The 27,538-nt window shown below is 42.3% G+C and overlaps 1 protein-coding gene across 2 annotated transcripts; it reads left to right on the top strand.

Annotated features, from left to right (window-relative positions):
- The first annotated feature begins 8,901 nt into the window (after positions 1 to 8,901).
- Positions 8,902 to 26,167, top strand: cul2 (cullin 2). Of its 2 annotated transcripts, none has more exons than XM_080794197.1 (21): positions 8,902 to 9,037; positions 10,307 to 10,445; positions 10,808 to 10,910; positions 11,022 to 11,116; positions 12,978 to 13,083; positions 13,405 to 13,487; positions 14,051 to 14,147; positions 14,722 to 14,832; positions 15,184 to 15,346; positions 17,249 to 17,373; positions 18,091 to 18,198; positions 18,616 to 18,675; positions 18,791 to 18,919; positions 19,208 to 19,294; positions 19,511 to 19,663; positions 20,392 to 20,469; positions 20,571 to 20,637; positions 22,060 to 22,262; positions 22,816 to 22,917; positions 23,044 to 23,160; positions 24,912 to 26,167. In XM_080794197.1, exons 2-21 carry the CDS (start codon positions 10,327 to 10,329, stop codon positions 25,041 to 25,043), a joined length of 2,238 nt encoding a protein of 745 aa, XP_080650323.1. In that variant the 5' UTR covers positions 8,902 to 9,037; positions 10,307 to 10,326; the 3' UTR covers positions 25,044 to 26,167. The 2 variants fall into 2 exon arrangements, with proteins under 2 accessions (XP_080650323.1, XP_080650322.1); XM_080794196.1 differs by having other exon boundaries at positions 17,249 to 17,403.
- Positions 26,168 to 27,538: the final 1,371 nt, after the last annotated feature.

The raw sequence follows: 27,538 nt of genomic DNA, 5'->3' as shown, positions 1-27,538 counted from the left end.
TTAGAGCCTTTCGTGGCCATAGATTGATAGAGCTGACCCAAAGCTTGTAAACTACAGAAACATGAAAGCTTGTAAATTAGAGAAAAACAACCGCAATCCATCTGAGGCAGTGGGGATTTAGCTTCAATGCCCATTAAGTGCCAAATATAGGCTCTTTGGCAGCCACATGCATCACAGAGTACAGATAGAGGCATAGAGTGCAGCTTTATGGCTCTGTTCTGTGTAGCACAGTGGTTCTCAAGCTTTTACATTTCTACCGAAACCTAAAATGACCTTTATGGGTCCTTTTGTACAATCAAGAGTTACAAACCCATAGGGGGCCAAAGCACCCTGACCAAAATGGAACAGAGCTACTTTGGCCTGATGAAGGTAGCAAGGATGAGGCCCATATTCTTATTTCTTAGGCTTCCTTCCCCTTCCATATTTCTCTGAGATATAGCTGAGGGTTGATTTCACCCAACACCATATTCTTTCCAATATGGCTGCTGTGCATAGAGCACATTAGGATACAGACATGCTAAAAATGACATCATAAACTCATCCCGAGTAATCATCATAGATAAGCTTGGAAAAGCTTAAAATGCATTCCCTGGAGCTGTATCGGGATTCGGCTGACATCATAGAATGAATGCTCCCCCCCAAACTATCTGCACAGAATTAATATAACATTTGATTGCACTGTTGTGAGGAAGAGAGAGTTGAGCTAGAAGGCAAAGCTCTCAGTCTACCGAGCAATCTTCGTTCCTACTCTCACCTATGGTCATGAAGTGTGGGTCATGACCGAAAGTATAAGGTTGCAAATACAAGCTGCCGAAATTAGTTTTCTCCGCCGGGTGGCTGGCATCTTCCTTAGTGATAGGGTGAGAAGTTCAGTCACATGGGAGAGACTCGGAGTAGAGCCGATGTTCAGTGTTCATTTCATTTCACTTAAGAATTTGTATTTATTTATTTCGAACATATTAAAATAATACATTTTACATGTTATTTTATTTTATTTTTTATTAGAAAGAAATAGTGCCAAAGTTATCTGTACATATTCCTTGAATTATATTTCTTTGAAAAAGGAATAGGAAGACGTTTAGTGAAAAGCAAAGCAATAAAACAAGCATCAAGACAACAAACGATGCAACAAAATGATGCTAAATCCAACCCAATCTTGTCCCCAAGTAGCTCTTCTATCCATTATATATCCATTTAAAACATTTGTTTGAACTTATTCCATGTCTCACTTTGTTTCAATTAATCTTTGCATTTGTTCCACAGAGTATAACCCCTTTTACAGAAATACAGTGGTAGTTTGCATTGGTCCTCACTAACGGCAGATTAAACACTCCTCTCAAATCGTAATGACTCTGGCTCGTTTGGAACAATCTTTGGATGTTGTTCGGTAATAATTAGTTTTATGCTTTGTACATTATTTGAACTGTTTTAAGGTCAACCAGATCTTTGAATTTTTGGTTTTTAGTTTGGATTCTCTCCAAGCAGTTTTATCAACAATTCTTATCTCTTTTTTAAATCCAGGTGGTCACCTCACACCTTGTAATATAGACCACTACCCTGGCATGACCAGACTCATCATGGTCTCCAGCCTCCAGGCTAATCAACCACCGCCACCTAGGCCTCATTCACAGGTACCAAACACCAATCAAGCAATGCTTTTCCAAGGGGAGTCACATGGTTTGACCAAACATTTTAGTTTGATGAGGGGGGAGGGGCAGAACACCACCAGCATATATATTTTTAAAGCGAACATGCTTTGTGCTGGTACAACATATTTTGAGATGGGGCAGCACTGATATAATACAACATACGTTTTTCAGAAAACTGTTATAGAATTTAGAAGACAATTTTAGAGTCTGCCGCGGGTCTAAATGCCACCATGCCACTATGTGCTGCTGACTGTGTTTTGTACATAAAGACATCTTATGCCGAAGGCGACTGCTACTGCTGTCAGTGTCACTGTCATGAGCAATATAAAGATCTTACAGGATAGTTATTGTTTGGACATACGCACGCATGCAAGCACGCGCACGCACGCACGCACGCACGCACGCACGCACGCACGCACCAGTCTGTCACTCCACCCCTTGCATTCACTGCCTTCTCATTGTGGTGTGGTTTGATCTCCCCTGTCTCCATTGACCCTGCATCTTTTTTTTCCCATTTGCCTCGGCTGTGACCTCGGCTGCATGTGACCCTGGCGGCCGGCAGTCGACTCGACTCCTTCTAGGGTCTTCTATTGAGACAGGCAGTAAGACAGACAACAGCGGGCAGGACACGGTCTGGCAGGCCAAACCAGAAAGGTTTCAACTTTTTCGGCCATTGAGACTGGCGTAGTAGTACGTGCGGCGTAAGTATATAAATCAGGCTGTACTGTAGTTTCGTGCAGGCTACAATGGAACAAAGAGGACCATAATCCCCAAACGCGGCAAACTACGCAACACTAACCTTGAACTCCGTTATGCCAACGATATTAAGCTAGTCTCAGCCTAAAGCAAAGGCTAATCATATCCTGGCACCAACTCTGGGTCAGGCCACCCAATGGCAGAGCTTCTAAAAGATTTGCTGTGAACTTTTGTGACCTCTTAACAGATTACACCAGTTAATAGGTGGATGATTAGGACTGAAAGAAAGAGGGCTAATTTGTGCATACACGCACACACACACACACACACACACACACACACACACACACACACACACACACACACACACACACACACACACACACACACACGCTGTAACATAAATATCATCTGTGTTTCAGGCCTGTCAGCTGTCCTCAGCTGTAAAATGTTTCCCATCGGTAGTTTTGTTGTGATACTCAATAAAATGGGACCCCTTTCATTTTCTCCCGTTGTGCCTGGAATGGATCACTTCACAATGCCCATAAGCATTTCCCATCATCAGTGTGTTTGTTTTGAGAGTTCACTCTCCTTAATGGGGCATCAGGGGCCCAGGAGGTAGGCTATGTATGCTGTGATAATTAAAGCTGCACTGTGCCTGTTGCCACTTCACAGATGGATTTTACTGTGTTTTAATGGTCTCTCTGCACACATGCATGACTTTTATTTTACTATGCACTTTAGATCCTTCATTTATTATACAGATTAGTTACATATAATGCACTTATGTGTCTCCTCTCTTGCTCTCTCTTATTCTCGATCTTTTTCCTGGTTAAACTTTAGCCGACACTCTTATTAGCCAGAACCAAAGAGCCAGAACTCATTAGAGTAGGCTATACACTGTGTGAGCGGAAACGTGCTCAATGACACGTTGACCTGGTTCGTAGGCCTACGTAGTACGTACACGTCAATGCTTGGGCTACCCATTCCCAAATGTATTTTCATGATGATCAGCCTTGTGCTAAAACATCTACATCCTTTTGGTGAATGGTGACTACATAAGAATACAGTTTTAACCCATTTTGGACTGAGGCCGATTCTAAAAACGCCTTCTAAATCCAGACCTAAGTTTCCTGAAATACTTGGTATATACTTGGTATATACTTGGTACTGCAGTGGTTCCCAAAGTGGGTACTTGAGGGAGTTCCAGGGCCGGGGGTCCTCAGCTAAATGATAGTTACTGTAGGAACTAAATGGACCCTTTTTGGTCTTTAACTCAGAGAGTGTACAAATGGAACCAAATGGACCCGTTACTCTCAGAGTTCACTAGGAAAGACCAAGCATCAGACATAAGAACCTTTAGGGTTTTTTATTGAATAGACATGGAGTATGGTCGTTTATGGGCGCGTCACATGTGAAGCATGGAATGTGCGGCATGAACGGCCACAGCATGGAAGGACATTAGGGGAGCCAGCATGGTCATCTAAGGTCATCGCCACACGCAAGCATGCAGCGTGCGGCTTGGATGGCCAGGGGCGGGGGATGCCATTAGGGGTGCCGGCATGAACATCTAAGGTCATCGCCACACGCAAGCATGTAGTGTGCGGCTTAGATAGTCAGGGGCACGAATGCCATGGGGGTGCTGACGAGAACCTCTAAGGGCATCACTACACGGAGCGTGTAGCATGCAGCTTAGATGGTCTGGCCGTGGGAGGATGCCATTAGAGGTCATCACTACGCAGAGCGTGTAGCATGCAGCTTAGATGGTCTGGCCGTGGGAGGATGCCATTAGAGGTGCCGGCGTGAACATCTTCTAAGGTCATCACTACACGCGAGCGTGTAGCGTGCGGCTTAGATAGTAAGGGGCACGAATTACATCGGGAGGTGCCGGCGTGATCATCTAAGGTCATCGCCACACGCAAGCGTGCGGCGTGCGGCTTAGATGGTCAAGAGCACGGGACGTGGGCGGTGGTGGGATTGAGGGGTTCGAGGGGTTGTGGACCCATACTTTGGCTTGGGGGTTGAGGCGTGTGCCATGCGAAATGTGTAGAAACCCCTCTGGAACCTGCAGAGAAGATAGAGGTAGAAGAGAAAAGGGGAGAGAGGGTGGGTTACTGGAAACTATGCACGCCGCTGTTTTTCAAACTTGTGTTTAAGTACCCAGGGTGATTGGTGAGGTAGGAGTGGTCGGCCTGGTGGGTGAGTGGTTGGCATGTGGCACAGGGTGGAGTTGACGGTGGCATTGGTTGGTTGTCTTTTGCTTGGTCAAACCTCCCGAACATCAGTTGTTCCAACTCCATTTAAATTACAATATGTATTGGGGTTATTATTATTATTAAATAGGGGGCCGTCGCCTAATTCAGATGAAACCGGGGGCCCTAGCGCTGTACAAATATTCTCTTATGGGGGTCCTTGGCATATATTTTCAAATGGGGGGGTCCACAGGCTAATGGGTATCATTTTGGGGGTCCTTGACATGAAAGAGTTTGGGAACCACTGCTGTACAGAAACCCAAGAGGGGTTCCCGTCCAGAAGGGTTAGAACACCAAAAGGGGTTTAACAGGCACATCCGCTGGCCGGCATGTGCAGGATCTGATTGATTGATTGATTGAAGTATCCTATTTACATTTCATATGAAAGCACAACTTAATACAAAGACTGTTAACCTGGGGAACATAGAACCTGGGGAACATAGGGATGACCCCTATCCACCATTTTCTATTCATCAGAACAATCAATCGACCACAGACTGATACTGTAACAGTGAATCAAGGCAGCATGAAAATTAGAAGTCTGCACACTGAGACTTTCAAAGCTCCCAGTCAAGGCTTTTATTGATTAACGTTTTGACTCACAAGAAGACTGTGTGAGTCGAGAGTTAAGTGATTGGCCATGTCCCACAATTGGCTGCAGTGCAACATTCTCCAAAATTGTATCTTGAATTTGAATTTGATCTATAATGTCCTGTGCATATTCATTTAGGTTTCAATGTCTTTGTGCCAAGGTTAGTCGAGGAGTAGGTTAGAGGAGGAGTGAGTAGGAGTAGTTATTTTAAACGTAAAGGTGAGGAAAAACTAAAACTAAAATAAATAAATAATAATGATTAACAAATTAAAACAAAACAACACATTCTAATTGAAATCATATTGTTCACTAAATGGGCAAAAATAATCAAAAAGAAATAAACAGACATTTAGTTTAACTGTGTTAAACTGTGGATTTGGTCAAGTTTGTCAACACAACAAGCATGAGCATGAGACTGGAATGTATCCTGTACATTACTGTGAGAGTAATGTGCCTTCACACAAAGGCCTGACTCTCACGTGCACAACAAATTGATGTATAGCTGATGCATGAGACTTATTGACTGATGCAAGCTCGCAATTAATTTCCAATGGGAGTCACATGGTTTTTGACACAACATTTGTGTTGTATGAGGGGGAGGGGGGGCAGTCGAAACACAGCCGAAAGCCGTACAACAAACATGTTGTGTCAAACCATGTGACTTCCATTGGAAATGCATTGGGCCAAGATGTAAACAAACCCTTTGTATACATCTAGCATGCATCAATGTTGTATGCTAGATGCAAAAGGTGTGAGTGAAGCCAAAGTGTGTTTGTAATGCCTATTCTGATTCCATTTAGCTATTAAATCAGAATATGCCTATTCTGATTTAAAAAATAAATAAATCTCAAAGTAGTAGACTAGTAGATATACTGAATACATTTTATAAGACAACAAATAAACTTAAACGAGCACTAAACTAATAAAACAATGGACAATAATCACAATATTATAGTTCATGCCAGGCTGGCAAGCTGATGAGACATGGAATGTGACTTCCCCCAAGTGGTGCTTGTCAGTATTACAGTTGGAAGACCTAATCAAAATGAATGCATTCCTCTAGTGTAAAGTAGTGTAGTGACTAGTGAGTCTAGTGACTAATATGTACACGTCTGTGAGAGGCATGCAGGGACTGCCTTATTTTGCTGGCCCAGACTAACACTAACCAACCTAAACCTGAATGTTTTCATAAACTAACAATATAAGCACAAAAATATGGTACACAACCATTCTGTGAACCGTTCAAAGTCGCTGTTTTTTGTTTTCTTTCTGTCTATCTTTTGATTTCTTTGTGCCCAGATATACTCTAATGAAATTTGTATCATACTAAGCAATTGGGCCTCAGAGGCGCTGAGTCAGCGACCCCAGCAATCTAATGGTGCTTCTGCATTGTATAAAACCTTCTCAACTCATCTCTACTCGCCTTTTCGACTCTACTCATCTCTACCAGCATTGTTGTGACAGCCAGCTACATTGAGGGTGTTCTATTGGCATTGGAGAACAAAGCCAGTTGAGCCGAGTTAAGCTATAGTTTTATGCAATGGAAGAATCATTATTTAGCAGCCTCAACAATAGTGAGCCTAGGCAGCCTTAGAAGACCCAGCAGTTGAAGAAGTCTCAAAGAGACCCCAGGCCCAGAAGCCTTAGAAGACCCAGCAGCACTTGAAGCAATCTCAAAGGCCCCAGCATCCTCAAAGGCCCTAGCAGTCTCAAAGGCCCTAGCAGTCTCAAAGGCCCTAGCAGTCTCAAAAGCCCTTGCAGTATCAAAGGCCAGAACGTTAGCCCAGAACACGTTCACCCCCATTTTTTTAGTGACCCGCTCTGCCCCAGTTGCGGATCGGACCACTGTCCCCACCGGTGCGCATTGATGAGAACAGACCTCAGGGCTCAGCCCCTATTAAGTTAGGAAGTAGTGAGGTGTTAGGCAAGTTTTCTTGAATTAAAAAAAAGCTACAACAACAGAGACACGCTGTTTGAAGTGGACTTGAGTCACGAGAGGCAACACCGATCAAGCTCAGGCGAGCGAGTTGCCGTGCCGTGCGGCTGAACTTCGCTGAAGTCCGCTTCAGCCAACTCAGCGTCGTTCGAGTTACGTTCCAATAGGGACATAATCGTAAATCAGTGTTTTTTCTATTCCCTATAGCTGCCCCAACAACCGGCACACAGATGTATAGAATTAAACAATATTATTACACGAGACGGTGTGCGTTACCATCATTAAAGGGACACTTCACCCTTTTTGCAAAAGAATATATGTTAATGACGTTTAGAAGCTTTAGGTCTCTTTTCTGGGGGTATTTATGTGTGTAATCTGTGGTTTTAGATATTTTAGATTGTAGTAGTGAGCCTGTTGTCTCTGATGTCATGGACACTGGTCTCACTACCTTCCTGGACTACAATTCCCATAATTCTTTGGTGCACTGCTCCTCCTTGTGGATAGGGGGGAGAGCTGTCTTACTGAGACAACATGTAGTCCAGGAAGGAAGTGAGCCCAGTGTCCATGACATCAGAGACAACAGGCTCACTGCTACAATCTAAAATATCTAAAACCACATATTACACACATAAAGACCCCCAGGAGTGTGTTCTAAAGCTTCTAAACGTCATTAACATATATCTTTTTGCAAAAAGGGTGAAGTGTCCCTTTAATGGCACGCCTGCGTTGCTGCAGGAACGAGCCGATAGGCAAGTTTCGTAGGCCGCGCAGATGGGAGCACATGCATGGGCAACTCACTGGCCAGTCAATCTAACATTTGACCGAAAAGAAATTGCAATAGTAATCGTTCAATGTTTATTTTATGTTCCTAGGGTCATCCAAATAACATATTAAAAATTTATTATTATATACATTTTGGATCATCACGTGTCACGAGGCGTGACTATATGGAGGCATGATGTCACGAGGCGTGACCATATATGGAGGTGTGATGTCATGAGGCGACTATATGGATGCGTGGGGTGACTAACTATAACTGTGACTAACTAACTGACGGTTTTCATAGTAAATGCGACGCACGGGCGCAATAATAATAATACAATTTGTAATTAAAAGAATAACAACAACAATTATTATTATAAAAACGTAAAAAACGAATAAACAAATAAATACAACATCTAATACTAGTGTTGTTTACAAAAGCTTTACAAAGAAAGAAAAACGTTGTGGACAAAACACACTTGAAATAAGGCTAATTAAAATGTTGAGTTTGAACTTTGAGCCATAGCCATAGGGGTTTGAGTTTGTATACAACCGGTAGGTTTGAGCCAAGGGGCCAAGAGGCAAGAGCTTTGAGCTAGTCGCAAGAAAATGACGAAGTTGTCAGATCAATCCCAATGAGCTTCCCGTAGTTTTACCATTCAACAATAGGGAATGTCCTCTAAAGTTAAGTATTGTTTTACAATTTGAACCCAAATCTTCGATTAATCTCTCATCGACACGGACAACTAAACTCGGTGCAATGCATTCAGTCAAATATCAACTCCCTCAATTATCCTTTTATTAACGGCAAAAACTATCTGCGCTATGCTCATGCTACCCGGTCACCCCACGCCAGCTGACGACAATGGTACGGTCCGCGTTGGTGCTCGGTCCGTACGTCGGTGTCGCGCGGCCCGTAAATAGCCAGATCTACAAGCTGTCTCACACAGCGTTAACGTGAGCTGGTATGGCTCGTTAGCTTGTAGATCTGCCCGTTTTTGGGCCGCGCGACACCGTCACACGGCCGAGGTCCATAGTCCCACACAGGCTCTAATGGCAGACCTGTAAAGTGACAGAGATACGAGCCCGTGACAGCGGACAAAAACCTGACTTTTCTTTTTAGAAAACAAGTGAATAATAAAGTCCAGAGGTACGTAACCGTGGGCACCTCCACAGCCCGGCCCCCCCGTCGTTCACTTCTTACCGCTGACAGAGGCGCTGCTGTCCGGCGCGCTGTTTGTCAATGAAACAACTATACAGGGAGAGAAACTGAAACGCAAAAAAGCAGCTCATTTGTGCTTGCTAACCATTAGCCAGCAATGCTACCTAGCATCCTTTAGCTAACCCGCTCCAGTCAAACCAAAGCGTTAGCGTAATGCTAGCGTGTTGCTATGCTAGCCTCGTTAGCCGCAGCCTTCCTATTTTAGGCATTGGCAGTTCAACCTTAATAATGCTACAAACTTGACATATTTATTCATAACTGCGGGGTGTTGTTGGCGTCCAAAGGAACGTGGTTGTTGACCCACTGATGTTGACGTTTTGTTTATGTAAGATGAATGGCTGTAAAGTAACGAGCGTAACACCAAAAAAATACATGTATGTGATGTTGCAATGTTTTCTTCCACGTTAAAAATCAACTGGTTTGAATGAGAAGCCACAGTGGGCCTATACCGTCAGGTAACCCTTGCTGTATGACACATATATACACACACACACAAGTGTTGTGTCTTTAGTTTATTGAACAATTTTGGAATAGTAGTCCCTGCCTCAGGTTTGTTTATTGGTGTTGGTCATTAACCATGAACTTGACCACATTGCTTGTTTTACACGCTGTTTGTCTACTCATTTATGCTGCTGTTGTTTTAGTAGCCTTCTCCACCAAATGCTTAATATTGACGATCTCTGTGCAACCTTTACATCATTTTAATAACTGAGTCATGCACTCAGATTTTTGATGAATTGAACAAGGTGGACCCTCTTGTAAACAAGTGTAATGCTTAATTGGGTCATCCACTCACAGTTAACAGTCTTTGTATTGAGTTTGTACTTGAAATGTACTGTAATTCTGCAAACTGTTAATAAATATTTCAATCAATCAATCAAAATTACTACTCTACTACTAGTGTTATTGATCATATTCAGAATCACTGTGTATGGCAAATGTTATGTTCCGTGTTAGACACTACAGGTATTTGGACCTATTTCTGTCACTCAAGCCTGGTCTTCTCATTTGGTCTAACTTAAGTATTTGTTTCAAACTACCCAAATGGCAAGAATTAATTTATTGTTATCTTCTACCTACAGTAATGTTAGGCCAGACAAGGATTCCAGCTATGGAAATGGATCAATTTCCACAATTGATTTAACCCACTTCTCTCTGTGCCTCTAGTGCCAGTCATTTAAGGTGTTGTTCTCTCAGTCTCAAACAGAAGCGATACAATGTCCTTGAAGCCCCGGGTGGTGGACTTTGACGAGACATGGAACAAGCTACTGACGACAATCAAGGCGGTGGTGATGCTTGACTATGTGGAGAGAGCTACATGGAACGACCGATTCTCGTATCCTCTCAGCACATCTTCGGAAGACCTTGACGTGGCTGCTTGGTGTTTGAATGTGTGATTGTAGATCACAAATATTTGAATTGTCTCAATTTCATAGTTTTGATATAGTACTACATATTTGTTTTATATATTTGTATATATTTGTCTGATCAGAGTAATATTATATTAATGGTATCATAATACACAATTTGTAGGCTGTCCAAAAATGTATATCTCTTTAATCCAATTATGTAAATTGAAATTCTAAATCCTTAACATCTAATATTATTAAAATGTAATAACCAAAGATTGTATTCATTCTCAGCTATGATTTATTGATTTAAAATATTAATATTATGTTTCCTGAACCCTGAAACCAGTGACATTTATGCCTTGTGTGTTGCATACCCAGAACCCCTGGGTGAAAGATTGTACACAGAGACAAAGGTGTTTCTGGAAAATCATGTCCGGCAGTTGCACAAGGTGAGGGACCAAAAACGGCAGCAACCGTGCGTATTCAGTGAACACGGTTTAATTTCCCCACTATGACACTTTCTATAACGATAATGTCCTCTGATCTGTGTGCATTTTCAGAAAGTACTGGAGTCAGAGGAGCAGGTTTTGGTCATGTACCACAGATACTGGGAAGAGTACAGTAAGGGTGCTGACTACATGGACTGCTTATACAGGTAACACCAGGCACCCTCTTTTACTGCTAGCTCATGATGTCTCCTGTTTGTGTTTCGTAACATCGATATGAATTGGACATAGGCATGGGTCAATAGTTGTGATTATTGTTTATCGTGCTAAAAATAGATTTTAATGTATTGTGAAATTGTCCTCCGTCATGACTCATGAATTAGCCTTTCTTGAGCTGTACATTCAGTACAACTTAACCCATTTTGCCCTGACTCCGATTCTAAAATGCCTTCTAAATCCTGACCTAAGTTTTCTGAAAAACTTCAAATATTTATATAGCAGCATCAAATATTTTTAATTTTTGAATACTGTACATACTGTACAGAACGCCAAGAGGGGTTCCCGTCCAGAAGGGTTATAACACCAAAAGGGGTTCCTGCCCAGAATGGGCTAAACCCTTAATACAATAAAAAATTAATAAAACTGACCTGTAAAGAGTGCATTTGGTACACTCTTATTTCACTCTACACTAATTGATTCCCGCAAAATAGCCGATCTACAAGCTTGATACTTGCAAAATTGTTATGACCTTGTAGATCGGCTATTCTTGGCGAACGTTCCCCCCAAAATAGGGATGCTGTGTGTTCAAATTGATAACAATAAAAGTGGCATTTTGAGTTTTAATTATATTTTCATTATCCCGGTAATATCGTTTGATCGCAATTATTTCTGCCACAATAAGCGTGACATGACATTTTCTTATCGTCCCATCTCCAGTCTTCTATTTGCGTTTTGTAACATAGATATGAATAGGACAAATAAAAGACCTTAAACATGGTATTGTGCCCGTGCTCTGATGTGAAGAGACTTGTTCTGTTATGTCATAGGCTATAGCTGCACAGCTTTCTGAACACTGCTGTCATGATCTCCCCTGCCGCTCACTTCTTATTGTAATGTGGCCTTTCAACTGCGCTACATAAAGCGCCTACAGCAATTTGGCGTGTCCTTGATTTTCTTTTGATATCGATATCCCCTTGGAGTACAGTCTATTTTTACACAGCTTTGCCTTCCCTTCATTTACATTTTATGTGCTTCTCTTAAGACTGCGTACATAACAATCTTTGTGATTTATTGTATCTTTGTATGGGTGGGTTTGGAAGAGAGACTACGTCATGCTCTCTTGTTGTGAAACGGTAGGAACGAGGAAAAGGTTCATGAAAAATGCAATATATAAACTAATTTACATTTCAGCAGAGTTCGGGCTGAAATGCTACTAAACTGAATACTTTGCCTCATTGACCCACTTAAACAGTTTTCACCATTGTACAGTAGGCTGCACCAGCCAGTCATTTAGCACTTCATCACGCCTTGGTGTCTCTTGTTTTTTTTAACTCGTCAGAAAGAGTATGAGAGAAACTGGGGTGTCATCGTACTCCCTCTGATGAAAGCAGACAGCACAGCTGTCAAAACAGCTTGTCATATTAGCTAGACTGAGTAGGCTGAGGAACACAGATTGGCTGTATGTCGGCTGTCAAAGTAGGCGTTTGACAGTGTGCTGCCTGTCCTGCCTGCCTGGTCAGAGGGCAACTGCAACACGCATCACAACGTTGGCAGTGGAGGACCCTTCATTGATTAAAAAGGGAACATTCCATGCATTGTAGACAATGGATTAAACATGCCAGGGAAGCAGTAGAGTGATTTGACGATTATTTTCCTTTGCATTGTTAAATGCTCAATTAAGAATTACTGACAACTGGGCACTAACCGAGAGCTATAACACACACAATCAATTCAGTGCTTGTACTTGTTCTTAACTTCTTATAGTACAACTAATAACAGCGTCATTACCCTATCTTCTGTGTAAATTGGGTAACAATCTCATCTCCTATCTCGCCTCTCCCCCACACACAGGTATCTCAACACTCAGTTCATCAAGAAGAACAAGCTAACAGAGGCAGACCTGCAGTACGGCTATGGAGGCGTGGACATGACCGAACCACTCATGGAGATCGGAGAGGTACGGCCCTGGTCACACTGGTGGAAAGACCACCCCAGACCCAATACTTTCATTAATATGTCCCTAACCGAAAGAAGACAATCCCACCAACACAATATATAGGGTGTGTATGTACAGACACACACATACATACATTATAATATCAAAGAAGGGACAGCTAATATGAGAACATTTTTAAGCGTTCAACTTCTGTGACCCAGAACTAAAGTGGTGATGTCATCCTACACCGCCACCCCGTAGCAAAGGATGACTCAGCAACATCGTGGCTATCTGCGTTGCAGACAGTGTGCCCACACGCAGGTCTCCTCTTTGTCATTTCAGCTGGCGTTAGACATGTGGAGGAAGCTGATGATCGAGCCCCTCCAGGCTGTGCTGCTCAGGATGCTGCTCAACGAAATCAAAAAGTCAGTCTTTTGCACACTCAACAGGACTTCCTTTGGCATAACATGCCTTGTAAACTTGGTTTATAATTTAATATGCACAATGACTGCAGGTAGCTTCCTAATTTTGACCCCACACGTCTCAATATTTGCCATTGACAATGAAAGGAGACATTAGGTCAAATGTCTGCCAAATCTTGTCCCCACATGTCTCAATATTGGCCATTGACAATGAAAGATGAAATTAGGTCAAATGTCCGCCAAATATATGACGTAAATTTGTGGCAACATGCATTCTTATTGGCCAGTATGAGATGATGCATGATGATGTAGGATAATGAGTGTCCCTCACTTCACACGGTGTGATTTTTTATTATTATTTTGCCCATGGAGTTCCTTGAGGGCCTTCCAAATGTACCCTTACACGTCTCAGAGTTATGGGGGTCCTTGAAACCACTGATGTAGGAATAATGGCAAATTCCATTAATTATTGTGTGCAGCTACAAGTTAATAAAAAAATATAATGCAAGTAGTACAATAAGAGTATAAAACAGTAGTGCAATATCAACTGATGCATTGTCTTCCAGTGACCGTTGCGGTGAGGACCCCAACCAGAAAGTAATTCATGGGGTCATCAACTCCTTTGTTCATGTTGAACAGTACAAGAAGAAGTTCCCACTGAAGGTGAGGCAACGGCACTGTCTCTATGCTGTTCCCAGTGGATGAATATCTCTGTTGGGCTATAGGGTTTTCTACATTACCGGTATACACTGTCTCTATGCTGTTCCCAGTGGATGAATATCTCTGTTGGGCTATAGGGTTTTCTACATTACCGGTATACACTGTCTCTATGCTGTTCCCAGTGGATGAATATCTCTGTTGGGCTATAGGGTTTTCTACATTACCGGTATACACTGTCTCTATGCTGTTCCCAGTGGATGAATATCTCTGTTGGGCTATAGGGATTTCTACATATATGTACACCTCCACCTTTAAAACCATGATAGCTCACTGAATTGTCTAGTGATTTTAATAGCGGTTTGGTAACGGTTTGTTACAAATATCAGACATGTATATGATATAGGATACTAATAACATTTTTGTGGTTACCATGGTTACTGATAAAGTCTGTAATTGTATTTATTTCGCTAGTAATTATGGACACATTTACCAGCTGTACCAGGATTTGAGGTTTGAAATCATTGGAAGGTCACTTTAACACTTCATACACAATTAGCATTCTCTTCCTGCATTTCAGTTTTATCAAGAAATCTTCGAGGGGCCATTTCTGACAAAAACGGGGGAGTATTACAAACAGGAAGCCTCCAACCTACTGCAAGAGTCCAACTGTTCACAGTATATGGAAAAGGTATGAAGGACCTTATATACAGGTTGTTGATAGGGATGTCACGATTACAAATGTAAGTTGACTATTGTCACAAATAAATGCGATTAAAGGTTTAATTGTTGTTTTTACATTGAACATTGGAACGTTACAATTTGTATTTCTTTTAGGCTTCATAATCACAAATTGCACAGGGCAGATATGAAAAAAAAACATAAATATACAAAGAAATTACTGACGCATTTAATAATGATTTTCTTTCCAAACAAATTACACAATAGTGGAAATGGTTGATCTACCGTGGTATGGAGAGATTTACTACAGAAAAGGGGAAGATTTGGTACAGAAAATGTTCTTATTTGTTTAATAATTTAGGTGTTGGGGCGGTTGAAAGATGAAGAGGTGCGATGTCGGAAGTACCTGCACCCCAGCTCCTACGTCAAGGTCATCCACGAATGCCAGCAGCGGATGGTGGCCGACCACCTGCAGTTCCTTCACGGGGAGTGTCAAAACATCATCCGGCAGGAGAAGAGAGATGGTTGGTACACCACTGTTGACTGTTATTTTAGTAATCTGAAATGTTTTTTGTCTAGTTTTTGTCCGCTAAATATCATACAATTTTAGTCAACTAAATCTACACTTGATTTGGTAGACTAAAATGTATTTTGTCTGGCCTTGGTGGTGTCTGTCTAGATGCTTGTTTTTACACTTGGTTGGATGCTGAAAATTGCGGATCTACAAGCTCACAACACATCCCAGTTTTTTCTGGATCTCTTCTCCACTACATTTTAGTCTAGTTTGCATTTGTTGATGAAATTGTCAATATATTTAGTCTTACTTTTAGTAATCATAGTTTCCGTCAGTGAAATAAGGTAGTTGACAAAAAAAAATTCATAGTTTTAGTCAATAAATGAAGCACTATAGTACACATTGTGGTTTACTTTTTGAATATGGGTCCTGGATACTAGGGTTACATACAAAACTTTTTTCTTTTTAATTCACTATTCTAATATGTTCTTCAATGTTCTTATTTTGGACAAATAGACCAAATTCTTGTTAGTTTGCTCTCCAGGTCAGCTATTTATTTAGTTTGTATGAAACACAGGAAGATTCTTTTTATCCCCAGGGGTCACCAGCTAAATTGATAAATCAACTTGAACTTGAGAATCGGCTATTTCTTTGTTGAAAAACTACAGATGAGTTTCGGGCCTCACATCTAGAGATTATAAGGGCTGAAGCCATCCTGCCTCGCAACATCAGTAAAGCCTGTCAAACTGGAGAGGGGCTGAGGGGAGCACACACAGGATTTGATATTTTTAAACTGCACCCCCCTGTGCTCTAAAAGCTGTGTCATTGTTCCCCATGACAACTGAAAGCTGGCGAATGACGTACATGATTTCAGTCTAGTTCTTAAAATGGCCAAACAAATCCTCGCCAGCTGAAAGCAAGCTTCCTTTATTGTCTTGCCATTTCACACACAAGTGACGGAATGGTAGTTTTTGTCTGTTTTTTCATATTGGTCCGTCTTTCCCCTGCACACAATCTTTTTCAACCCCTTTCCAGTTTCGATGTCTGGCTATGAGAATGTCCTCCGTACTGTTCCAGCCTAGCAATCAACCTTATTGGATTGTCCAATCCATTGTGTAGTTTTAGTTGAACTGATCTCTGCTACGTTATGTCTGCTTGCAGACATAACGGACACCCTCTGTCCTCGAAGTTGGTGAATGTGTCTGGCAAAATTTGAGGACTTTTACCGTAGTAGTGAACATCAATTCTGTTTTGTTACTCTTATAATGTTTGGACGCTACAGCTACAGTGTGGCACTTTATTTGCTCAAATTACGTGAGATTGATTGTCCATGGTGTGAGTTTGCGATTAGTCACGTTTGGTTACCTGAGCAAATGAAATACAGTTGTAACACAATTTTATTTATACGCTAAATCGAATTACTCACTAATTATTGTCCATCCAAGTTGGGTGGATGCCATCCAACTTGAACCGCAGCATGTCTATTCTCTGAGGAACAGAGTTGTATAAGTTTACTCACACAACGAGTCCTGAGTACATTTAACAGACATAAGATGTGGACACATTAACACAAACTTGTCATTGAGTTGTGGGATGTGATAGAACAGTAGTTCCGGGGACCCCCATGGGTCCTTGAGGGGGTTTCAGGGGGTCCCCAGCGAAAGTAGTTAACATAGCAGTGTGTCACTTTCTGCCACGCTACGAGCTTTTATATATCTGCTATTTGTCTTACATTTTTGAAAAATCTATTAACACAAATCTTCTCTTCTGGGGGTCCCTGGCACAAACAAGATGGGGGTAAGTTTGAGAACAACTGATTTAACAGAAATAAGATGTGGACACATTAACACAAACCTGTTGTGAGTTGTGGGATGTGTAATTAGAATGTCTCTCTTCTCTCTGTGCTGTCTAGACATGGCCAACATGTACACTCTACTGCGGGCCGTGTCCAGTGGCTTACCTCACATGATCCAGGAGCTGCAAGTCCATATCCATGACGAGGGCCTCCGAGCCACTAGTAACCTGTCTCAGGAAAATGTCAGTAGCACAGCAAGTTCAGCAACATGTGTGAGTGTGTGACCTTTATAGTGAAACATTATCGCTGACTAAATCTAACTCAATATCAATTAGTTTGTCTTCGAGTCTTGCCATATTAACTTAGTCTTGCCTACAGTAGCTAAGGCAATAACAGCCAGGCGATAATACATCTCTGCCTAGTACAGTGGTTTCTGGGCTAGAGGGGCGCGTGGCGACACAAACACGGCGGTGGATCCTATTGGTTCACCCATCTGACTGCCCAGGTAGAAAACAGCGGAGAACACTGACGTCACCAAATTTTGAGCGACGCCCCTCTGCGCGTTATTTTATTGGTTAGCGAAATTCAAGTTCTCTCCCACTAACTGTTCCAGATCTTCCAATGTGTTCCTGAGGCTTTTCATTTTTGAGCCGAATGCAAACGGAAATAAAAGCCTGGAAATCATAAAATGGAATTGATTTTCGAAGTCGTTTTGTTAGCTCTGGTTTTCTCTGCTGTTCAAGCTCATGAATTGAATTTAGATTTCCCAGATGTACAGTATCGGTAGGCAGAGTTTTCTGATCGTCTGGCTGCACCCACCAGTGGTTCTGTTCTCTTAAATAGACACGTAGAAATGTGTTTATTTTGAGGCCAAGTTAGAATTACCCTCTTTTTTTTTACTTCTCCTACGACGTCTACGTTATTCATGCATTAAATGATGTCTCTTGTGTCTTCCTCAGATGCCAACCCAGTTTGTGGAGTCTGTGCTTGAGGTTCACAGTAAATTTGTTCAGCTCATTAACACGGTCCTGAACGGGGATCAGCATTTCATGAGTGCACTTGATAAGGTATTTACCTCACTCTGTTGGCCAGTCATGCACCAGAGCATTTAATGGCAACAACCACTAGATAGGGAGACTGTAATTGCTGCAATTTGCTGACTGGCATTTCTTCTCCGTTCTGTTAAGAACACATAGTTAATACCACTTAAACCATATATACTTTGTTGATCGGGGTCTGCCAGGGCTCTATACTTGTTCCCCTCCTTTTTTCCTTCTACACAAAATCTCTTTGCTGAACATAGCCAATCTACAAGCTCAAACACTTATAGATCTGTAATTCTCTCAGTGTTCACCCCAGAATAGGGCCGATGGGTTCCATGTGGTTGAAGGGACAATTTCACAAATGCAGTGGTTTAATTGTACGGTATCTGTGAAGTGAAGTTTGAGCAATTGTTTTATTTGTTTTCGTTTTTTTCCCCACAGGCTTTGACGTCTGTGGTGAACTACAGGGAGTCCAAATCCATCTGCAAAGCCCCTGAACTGGTGAGATCACACACACACACACACACACACACACACACACACACACACACACACACACACACTTCCATGACCTGATCTCGTAACATAACATCTCCCTCCACATGTCCCTGTTCAGCTGGCCAAGTACTGTGACAATCTGCTGAAGAAGTCTGCAAAGGGAATGACAGAGAACGAGGTGGAGGACAAACTGACCAGCTTCATTACAGTGTTCAAGTACATCGATGACAAGGATGTCTTTCAGAAGGTGACGCGCACCCTGTCACCCTGAACTGTGTTCTGGTCCTCACACCACAGAACTGAAAACAAGCTTTTATTCATATTAAGGCCTTATTTTAAACGCATTTCTTTACAGTACGTTCATTGGTTTTAGAAATTGCCCTTTCCCCCCCCAAATGAGCAACCAACCTTTACAAATCCTCCACTGCTGATTGACATGACATGATTCAAACATCACGCCTTGCTGGTAGACGATGGGATAGTGATTGATTGTTTATGTGCTACGCTTTAAGTAGTTTTTTTCTTGTTCCTTCAGTTTTATGCCAGAATGCTAGCAAAGCGGTTAATACATGGCCTGTCATTGTCAATGGACTCGGAAGAAGCCATGATCAACAAACTAAAGGTAAATAAATGGCACTGCTGAAGACCTCAAACCTAATTGTGTTCTTTGAAAGTCACCAGACAAAGTACAGGATAGGACAGGAACTGACACCGCAAAGACATGTTATTTGTCAATGACTGACCACAAAGAATCACTCTCATTTGCCCTTTCTGTCACCCATGCTCCATATTCCTCCGTCTTTCTCTCCCACCCATCCCTATGAAAACAAACTTGCAGCAAGCGTGCGGCTATGAGTTCACGAGCAAGCTCCACAGAATGTACACAGACATGAGCGTGAGCGCCGACCTCAACAACAAGTTCAACAACTTCATCAAAACCCAAGAGACTGTGGTAGACCTTGGCATCAGCTTCCAAATTTACGTATTACAGGTAAGGCGTAAGGGAAAGAGCTTTCCGCTTAATATTTCGAGGGTAATAGATGAATGGATGGAGCAATTTATTATGTGCTATTGAATCGAGGAACACTGCTATATCTGTCCGAGATAATTTTTGATGCTCATGGCGGAAACTTGCAACAGTGATATCATTTCATAACTGTGTTTGAGCAACCTGGGCAAATATAACGATAATCTGTCTGACTAAATGGAATTATTGTACAGTAAAAGCCAGAAGAGGTGTCATAGATTCTCATTGAAATCGGAATCAACTTCATTGTCACATCACATCAAGTCAAAAAGTGGGTGAAATTAGTTTTTGTGCATACAGTAGTTCCCATCGTGCCATTTATTTCCAAGAAAAACAAGAAAGGGGAGAAGAAAGAGAGGGGGGGAGATCAAGGCAGGAAAGAAGAAAGTTTGCGCACTTTTACCACAAAAAGTAAAGGGTTTCAGATAATTTAGAAGCTTGTTTCACAAAGGCTTATTTACAGGGTGTACAGCAACCAAGGGGTCTCTTTCCACAAAATAAATTTCCACAATCCTGAGATTATATATATGGCACCTATGTACTGTGCATTATATACAGTAGGACATTATTCAAGGTGCAGGACATGAAATAGAGACGAGAAGAGAATACTTTTGATTTGAGTACCGTAATCCATAGATTCCTGCCTCTTCTTCCCCCCCATAAGTCTCAGTGTGTTTGTCATGTGGTTGCAGGCAGGAGCCTGGCCTCTCACACATGTCCCCTCATCCACCTTCGCCATCCCTCAAGAACTAGAGAAGAGTGTACAGATGGTGAGTCCACCAGCGTACGGTCGGGGAATGTCCATCGCTGGAGTTAGCACGGCGGGGGAGGGAGTGCTGTGGGCTAATTATTGTTTTGCTTTTCTTTACAGTTTGAGTTGTTCTATAATCAGCACTTCAGCGGTAGAAAGTTGACCTGGCTGCACTATCTCTGCACAGGTAATGCACCCAGACACTTTGCTTGAATTGGACTGCTCACACTTTAATTCCCCCAAGAATCTATTTCTCTATGACTGAACTTTATTTCGATAGCAACAGTGAGAGAGAGAGAGAGAGAGACACGAAAGGGAGATAGAGAGGATGACATGCAACACAGGGCCTCGGGTCGTATTCGAACTCGGGTTAATTGCTGGAAGTAACCGTTATTTAAAGAGGTATGCACTCTTACCAGGTGAGCCACCCAGGTGCCCCGGGCTTTAAAGCCTGATTTAACATAATCTATTTTTGGTGTGTTGACACTAAGCACAACCAAGTATAAATGAGGTGTAATACGTTAGCAGAGACCGATATGAAGTCGAGGTAGCCACTGTGCTGCCAAGTGGTGTGAATTGGATTAACGTTCTCACTCGTCACGACTAAGATTCCATAGAATCTTAGTCTTTTTAGGAAATGGAGCACTGGTGGCTGGGGTGGAGGACGGGACACTTTCATGTTATTTAGCTTTATTCCATGTGGATTGCCGTCAGCACCGTGGGACTTTTTCCCCCACCCTCTCACTTTTTAATGGTGCCGTATGAGACCCCCAGAATCCCAGCTGCTCCACAGAGGAAGCATCCAGTCAGTGGTTTTACCTCGCAACATGCCACCTGGTAACGTCTCCGACGACTAATCCATGGAATCACAGAGCGCTAAGACTGCGCTGACAACAGTTTCACTATTCACAGAGCACACCCCGCTCCCAATCCCCACAAATGCTGCAATTAAAGGATCTAATGCTAAATCCCAGCAAACAGGATTCCTACAGAGTGAACATGAGAAGAGGCATATTAATTTCTGTGACTTGGCGGGGTGGGTGGGTTTCAGTTGATGCTCAGGAATGTGGATCCCACAGCACATGCTGTTGTGCACAACAGTATATTGCCAGTGATTGTGGGACAAAAGACCGTACTGTAGGCCTAACCCTGGCAGGGGCGGCCTTTCTGTGCAGGGTTTTGTATGTTCTCCCCATGTTTGCGTTAGGTTTCCTCACCACCAGCATACCAGTTCCCTTGACCAAGCATTATAACTGGAGATGTTCCCCAAGCTCTGCACATTGGATTCCCCAAATTAGCCTGTAAACCAGCCGAATCTGCCAGTGCAAAAAATAAATATATATAAAATAGCCCTTAGCAGATTGTCTCTCTGTGTGTGTGTGTGTGTGTGTGTGTGTGTGTGTGTGTGTGTGTGTGTGTGTGTGTATATAAATATTATTATTATATATTATTATTAATTTATTTATTTTTAAGTGTGACATGTCACATGAAGAAACAGTTTGAGAACCACAGTTTTAGAAGACATTTGTAGAATTGTCCTTCTTAATGGGTTAATGTCAGTGACTAATGGTGGGAACTCCACCCGTTCTGCGCCTCTCTCCACCACCAGGTGAAGTCAAGATGAACTACCTGTCCAAGCCCTACGTGGCTATGGTGACCACCTACCAAATGGCCGTGCTGCTGGCCTTCAACAACAGCCAAACGGTGGCCTACAAGGAGCTGCAGGACAGCACCCAGATGAACGAGAAGGAGCTACAGAAGACCATCAAGTCCCTGATAGACGTCAAGATGGTCAACCACGACTCGGAAAAGGTCGGTCGCTCGGAAGAGGAGAAGGGCTCGCACAGGGACGAATGTCTCACAGCAGCAGTTACATTAGTGACACTGAAACAATATGATTAAAACAGTTTTGCATTGATGCTTTTACTTGGGAGGATTGTGAGGGACACAGTAAATTAAGTTTGGAAAAGGGTCATCTCAAAATGCAGTTTTTGGTTATTTGTTAAGGTGCATAGGTGCCAGCGTTATCATGTAACCCCAGAGGTGCATAGGTGCCAACTAAGACTGGGAATCTACATATATTACTTTATTATGGGAAAAGAGAAATATAAGAGGGCGTAAAATGTGCACATCGACAGGTGGGTGCTGGGCTAAAAAGACTTAAGACTTCTTCATTTATGTATTAAGTATTTATTGTACCTTATACTGTATCTTTCAACAAGAGAAATATAAAACATAGCCCTCAGTTAAGTCAACCCCTCGCCATGCCTGTCATATGCTTTTAACTATTGTAATATGTGAAAGTCTTGTCACTTTTAGACGTCCGTGCTGTTTCACAAATCTCGTCTCTTCGTTTTGGGCACAGGAGGAAATAGAGGCAGAGTCCACGTTTTCATTAAATATGAGCTTCACTAGTAAAAGGACAAAGTTCAAGATCACAACGTCGATGCAGAAAGACACGCCACAGGTGAGATGAACAACCTCCCTTCACAAACCCCTCTCTGCCCAGCGCTCCAGACACCTGCATGTTTGTTTTAATGTCTATGGTTCTCGTCTGTGTCTCTTGTCTTCATTTATCGCATTTGTTTTACAGGAAATGGAGCAGACGAGGAGCGCTGTAGACGAGGACCGCAAAATGTATTTACAAGCTGCTATAGTGAGAATCATGAAAGCTCGCAAGGTGCTGCGACACAACGCCCTCATCCAAGAGGTGGGTGGAGGCTGTTCCATGACGGACACGCCTTGTTTTATAGTGACTATTAATTGTACACAATCATGATTAATGACTTGTGTTTTTGGTATTGAACGTTGGGGACATGCAAAATAATTATTTTGCCTTTTTAGATGCTATATTGAAAATGGTTAACAGAGCGTGCATAATGATGTGTGAATATACAGATAGATGGAAATGATTCCAGCGAGTATGCAAAATGGTGTGTGGGTTAAATTCCCTTGTGGTGAGCTAAGGCTACAGTGACAGTAACATATGTCAGGAATGACTGTCTCTGGGAGAGACTGTCAGAACTTGCCTGCCCCAGCTTCCCTGGAACTATCCTGCACCTTACTCTCGTCTGACAGCTCCAGCGCGTACATGCACACAAATGCACAAACGAATGCACACGTTCTTACAGTAGATGTTCCAAAAGCATGTCCTTAGATTAGATTAGATTCAATTTATTGTCATTGCACATAGTATACAAATACTTTGACAATGAAATGAATAGTGGCGTCCAACCAGAGTGCAATACAGTAATGCAGTAATGACACAGTACTCAACACTCTTATCTTCTAACCCCATATGCCTTTACTCTTGGTGCTCTTATGCAATAAGAAGTGATTTGTTACGCAGAGGCCTACAGCATGGGCATGTTTCTATTTTCCTACTTCCTAGCCAAGACAAGCAAGACTTTTGCACACCTACAAAAAGCCTAGAAAAAGGCAGGTGTTTCAGATAGCACCACGCTTAAGGGCCAATCAATGCAGCAGAAAAAACTCCTTCCTGTACATATAAAATGTTTTCGTTGTGGACTCTGGAGGACTTCATCTGGAGTTCTTAACCTGAGGACGATTCTACAAATGCCATCTACATCAGTAGTTCTGACTTTTTACACTTTCAAGATTAAAGAAAATGCTTGCTGTGAGCTTGTATAATTCGCTCGCTGTATAAAAGTGAGGGGTGCTCTTATCATCATACAGTACATCATGTAACATTCCTGATGTCTCTCGGCGTGACAGATTGAGAGAATAGCAGTGCCTGTTGCCTGGGGGAACGACTGATTGTATTTATGAAGTCTCATGTGTTTCTGATTGAAATCAATAGCTTGCATGGCAACAAATCCAGATGAAAACAGGCTCGAACAGTGTGGCTACCAACAGTCACGGGCAAAGTTAATCTCTTACCTTGTATTATCTCTTATCTATTACCACTTCAGACTTGCCTATCTCGCCTACCCATCCATTCTTTTTAACCCTTTTTTTCCGTACAAATTTTGGAGTAGCCAATTATGTTTTTACCCCCTTTTTCTGCCCAATTTAGTTATGACAATTAATTCCTCCCCACACACATTTGTGTGTTGTCACTGCTGTTGTATCCTACCGACTCACCTGCCAGTGAGGAGGTCCCACCAGGAGGACGTACTGCCTTCGTCCTCCTCCCGCCCAACACTCCCTGTCGACAGGTGGCGCCCCAGCCCGTAGGATTACATACAGTGGCAATAATTCCCTCCCCGCACAACTCCCTCCCCCGAATGTGTGAGGAATTATGATGATTATTATTCTCATCATCAATGCTGACAATTTACTGGACCTCTAATTCCTTTGTGGGTTTCACAGTAAATATAAATCGCTGTGCTTTAAGGTAACTTTGCCATGTGAGGTGAAAATTTATTTCAGAGTGGAACGCTTTATACATCTGTTGTATGTAAATATTCTAACATTCCCTTTTTCCCTCTTCATGGTCAGGTCATTAACCAGTCCAAAGCCAGGTTCAACCCCAGCATCAGCATGATCAAGAAGTGCATTGAGGTGCTTATCGACAAGCAGTACATTGAGCGCAGCCAGAGCTCGTCAGACGAGTACAGCTACGTGGCGTGAAAACGAGAATGGCCAGGAGCGTCCACTCCACGGACATCCTCCCATCCCAACCCACCCACCCACCCACTGGGCCAGGTGGCCCGCGCAGGTTTAAAACTTATTAAAAAAAAGACAGAACAACAACAAATAAACATAAAGAACAGACTCATTCATCCATTTAGTTTTGGACCGTCGCTTGTGTGGCTTGCTGCCGTCGGCGGACCGATGCAGGACTGTCTCCCCTGTCTCTGGAAAGAAGCTAAAGAGAAAAAATAAGGGTCACAGTGTCACATTTAGCCACAAACCTCATCCACTGCAGACCACCCCCCCCCCCCCCCCCCCCCCCCTTCCAATAGAGTACCGAAGTCCTGACGTCACTTGTTCATACACTGGTTCACGGAAGTATTTTCTCTATGGAGTATAACATTGGGTCATCTTAAAATCGTCTCATATAAGCATTGTGGTCCAAAAATAAAACGGTCCTGGCGCTTATTGTCAGGGAGTTGGCTTTGTATCGTTTACGATAGTCAGTCACTCATATTTCATAGTTTGTTTCTGAATTTACTAATTCAGCAGCAGTAACATAAGCGTTTTCTCACCTAAGTTGAGGCTTCATATCCATATGAGTCACACCGCCGTGCTCATTTGTTGATTTTTGGAACACAGTAGTTATTTGACGTGACTTTGACTTCGGTGCTCTATACTCCATCCATCCACCTTTCACCCATTCAGATTTTATACTGTTGTTTACAACATCACCAGTGCCACGCACCTGTGCGTCAATGAAAAATGAGATGCCTATAGATATTTGAGGGGAAAGAGCCGCTAAATGCATTTGCCGAACTTAACTGAAAACAAACAAAAAAAAGGATGAGAAGGAGAGTTGCGCTGTGACATCGAACTGGCTCGACACGATTATAAATCCCATGCTTTCTTTTCTCATGTTTGCAGTTGTTGTGAGAAAATAATTTCTCTTTTTCTTTTTAAATGTACCGAGGTTAGAAACAAAATATTGTAATAAAACTGATATACTGATTGTTGTATCTACTTTAAAATGTAAAGGAAATTAAATCAGTTGAGGTGACAAACATGATCTTGCTGCTTGTCAAATAAATAAATAAAAACACTGAGGAGTTTTATGTAAAGATCTGTCGTGTGTATCTGTTGGAATAGCAGACCTTATACATTTAATTCTTGTACGTAGTCTGTCAGAACTCTTCATACAACTTTATTTTATCAAGTCTAGGAGTCCTGTCCTATAAGACATTCAGATGGAAAGTTCCCCCTTTTTGCAACAGCATTACTTCTTGTTACCTCCAGGGGGAGTGTTTGATGTGGGTTCAGTCATTGCACCGGTTATGTCTGACGTGACTACTACAGTCTACACCAGACCACAAGTAGCCTACTGCTGGTCATCTTTATATTGTCAGTTTTTGTCACATCACAGTTTTAAGAAGTAAAAAAGTGGGTGAGTTTTACCTCATGTAATCCTTGTTGTCCTCGTGGTGTAGTGCAGCAGCACCAGTTACTGACTGTAGATGCCAGGTGAGTAGCCTGATGTGATGGAATTAACAAAGAAGGGGGAAAAAACGGTTGAAACTGGACCAGAGGGTTGATAAACTACTCGAGTCAAAACCAGTGATTCCATCTCAATCATTATGATTGTAATACGACTTGCCTACTGATGATTATTAAGACGCCCTGGCAACATGGCATCATTCAAGAACCTGATATTTAATTATTTAAATGACATCAAGCCTGTGATTTTTCACAAGAAACCAAGAAATGACCCCGACGTGATTTGAACACGCAACCTTCTGATCTGGAGTCAGACGCGCTACCGTTGCGCCACGAAGTCCCTGTACAAGAGAGAACTATCTGCTTTCATCTCTTTAGAACAATGATTAGGATCAGGCTATCTTACATGGGATTCATTATACAAAAGCATAAGTAGTTCCGATGGTAGTCTATATTATATATGTGTAGGAGTGTGTATATTACCTGTACATATTATGCTATTTGGGTTGGTCAATCGACTCAATCATATGGGGCCTGCCCTGGATGCCAACGTCGTTGGCAGCTGCACAAATAATTGGCCACGTCGACTAGAATACTAGGTTATGAATGATTTATAGCCTATACGTTACAGTCCACGGCACAATGAGTCTATATAATTTATTATGCAAGCCACTGAGCAGTCCACACTGAAGCATGATGGTTTCAATTCAAGATATTCCTCTGACTCATAACTCCTTCTTGGTGTGTGTACTGTTGATTTAGTACAACGCCGTTCTAACGTTTACTGAGACAAGTTCACACAACTAATGTTCTTTGCACTCAATAAAACACGAAATACAAGTTGACATCAGATTAGAGTTGAGATCTTATCTTGACACAGAGTGGCCGTCCATGTGTACTTTCAGTTCCAGAACAGGCTGTGGCCGTGCTTGCTGTAACATGTGTGGGTAGTAGTAGTAGGCAAGGCTAGTATCAACTGTGCTGCTCTGCTCTCTCTT

Source organism: Protomyctophum bolini (assembly GCF_963924005.1).
Source record: "Protomyctophum bolini genome assembly, chromosome: 21".
Taxonomy (NCBI): Eukaryota; Metazoa; Chordata; class Actinopteri; order Myctophiformes; family Myctophidae; genus Protomyctophum; species Protomyctophum bolini.
The sequence above is the reverse complement of the archived record's forward strand: the minus strand, read 5'-3'. Positions and strand labels throughout refer to the sequence as shown.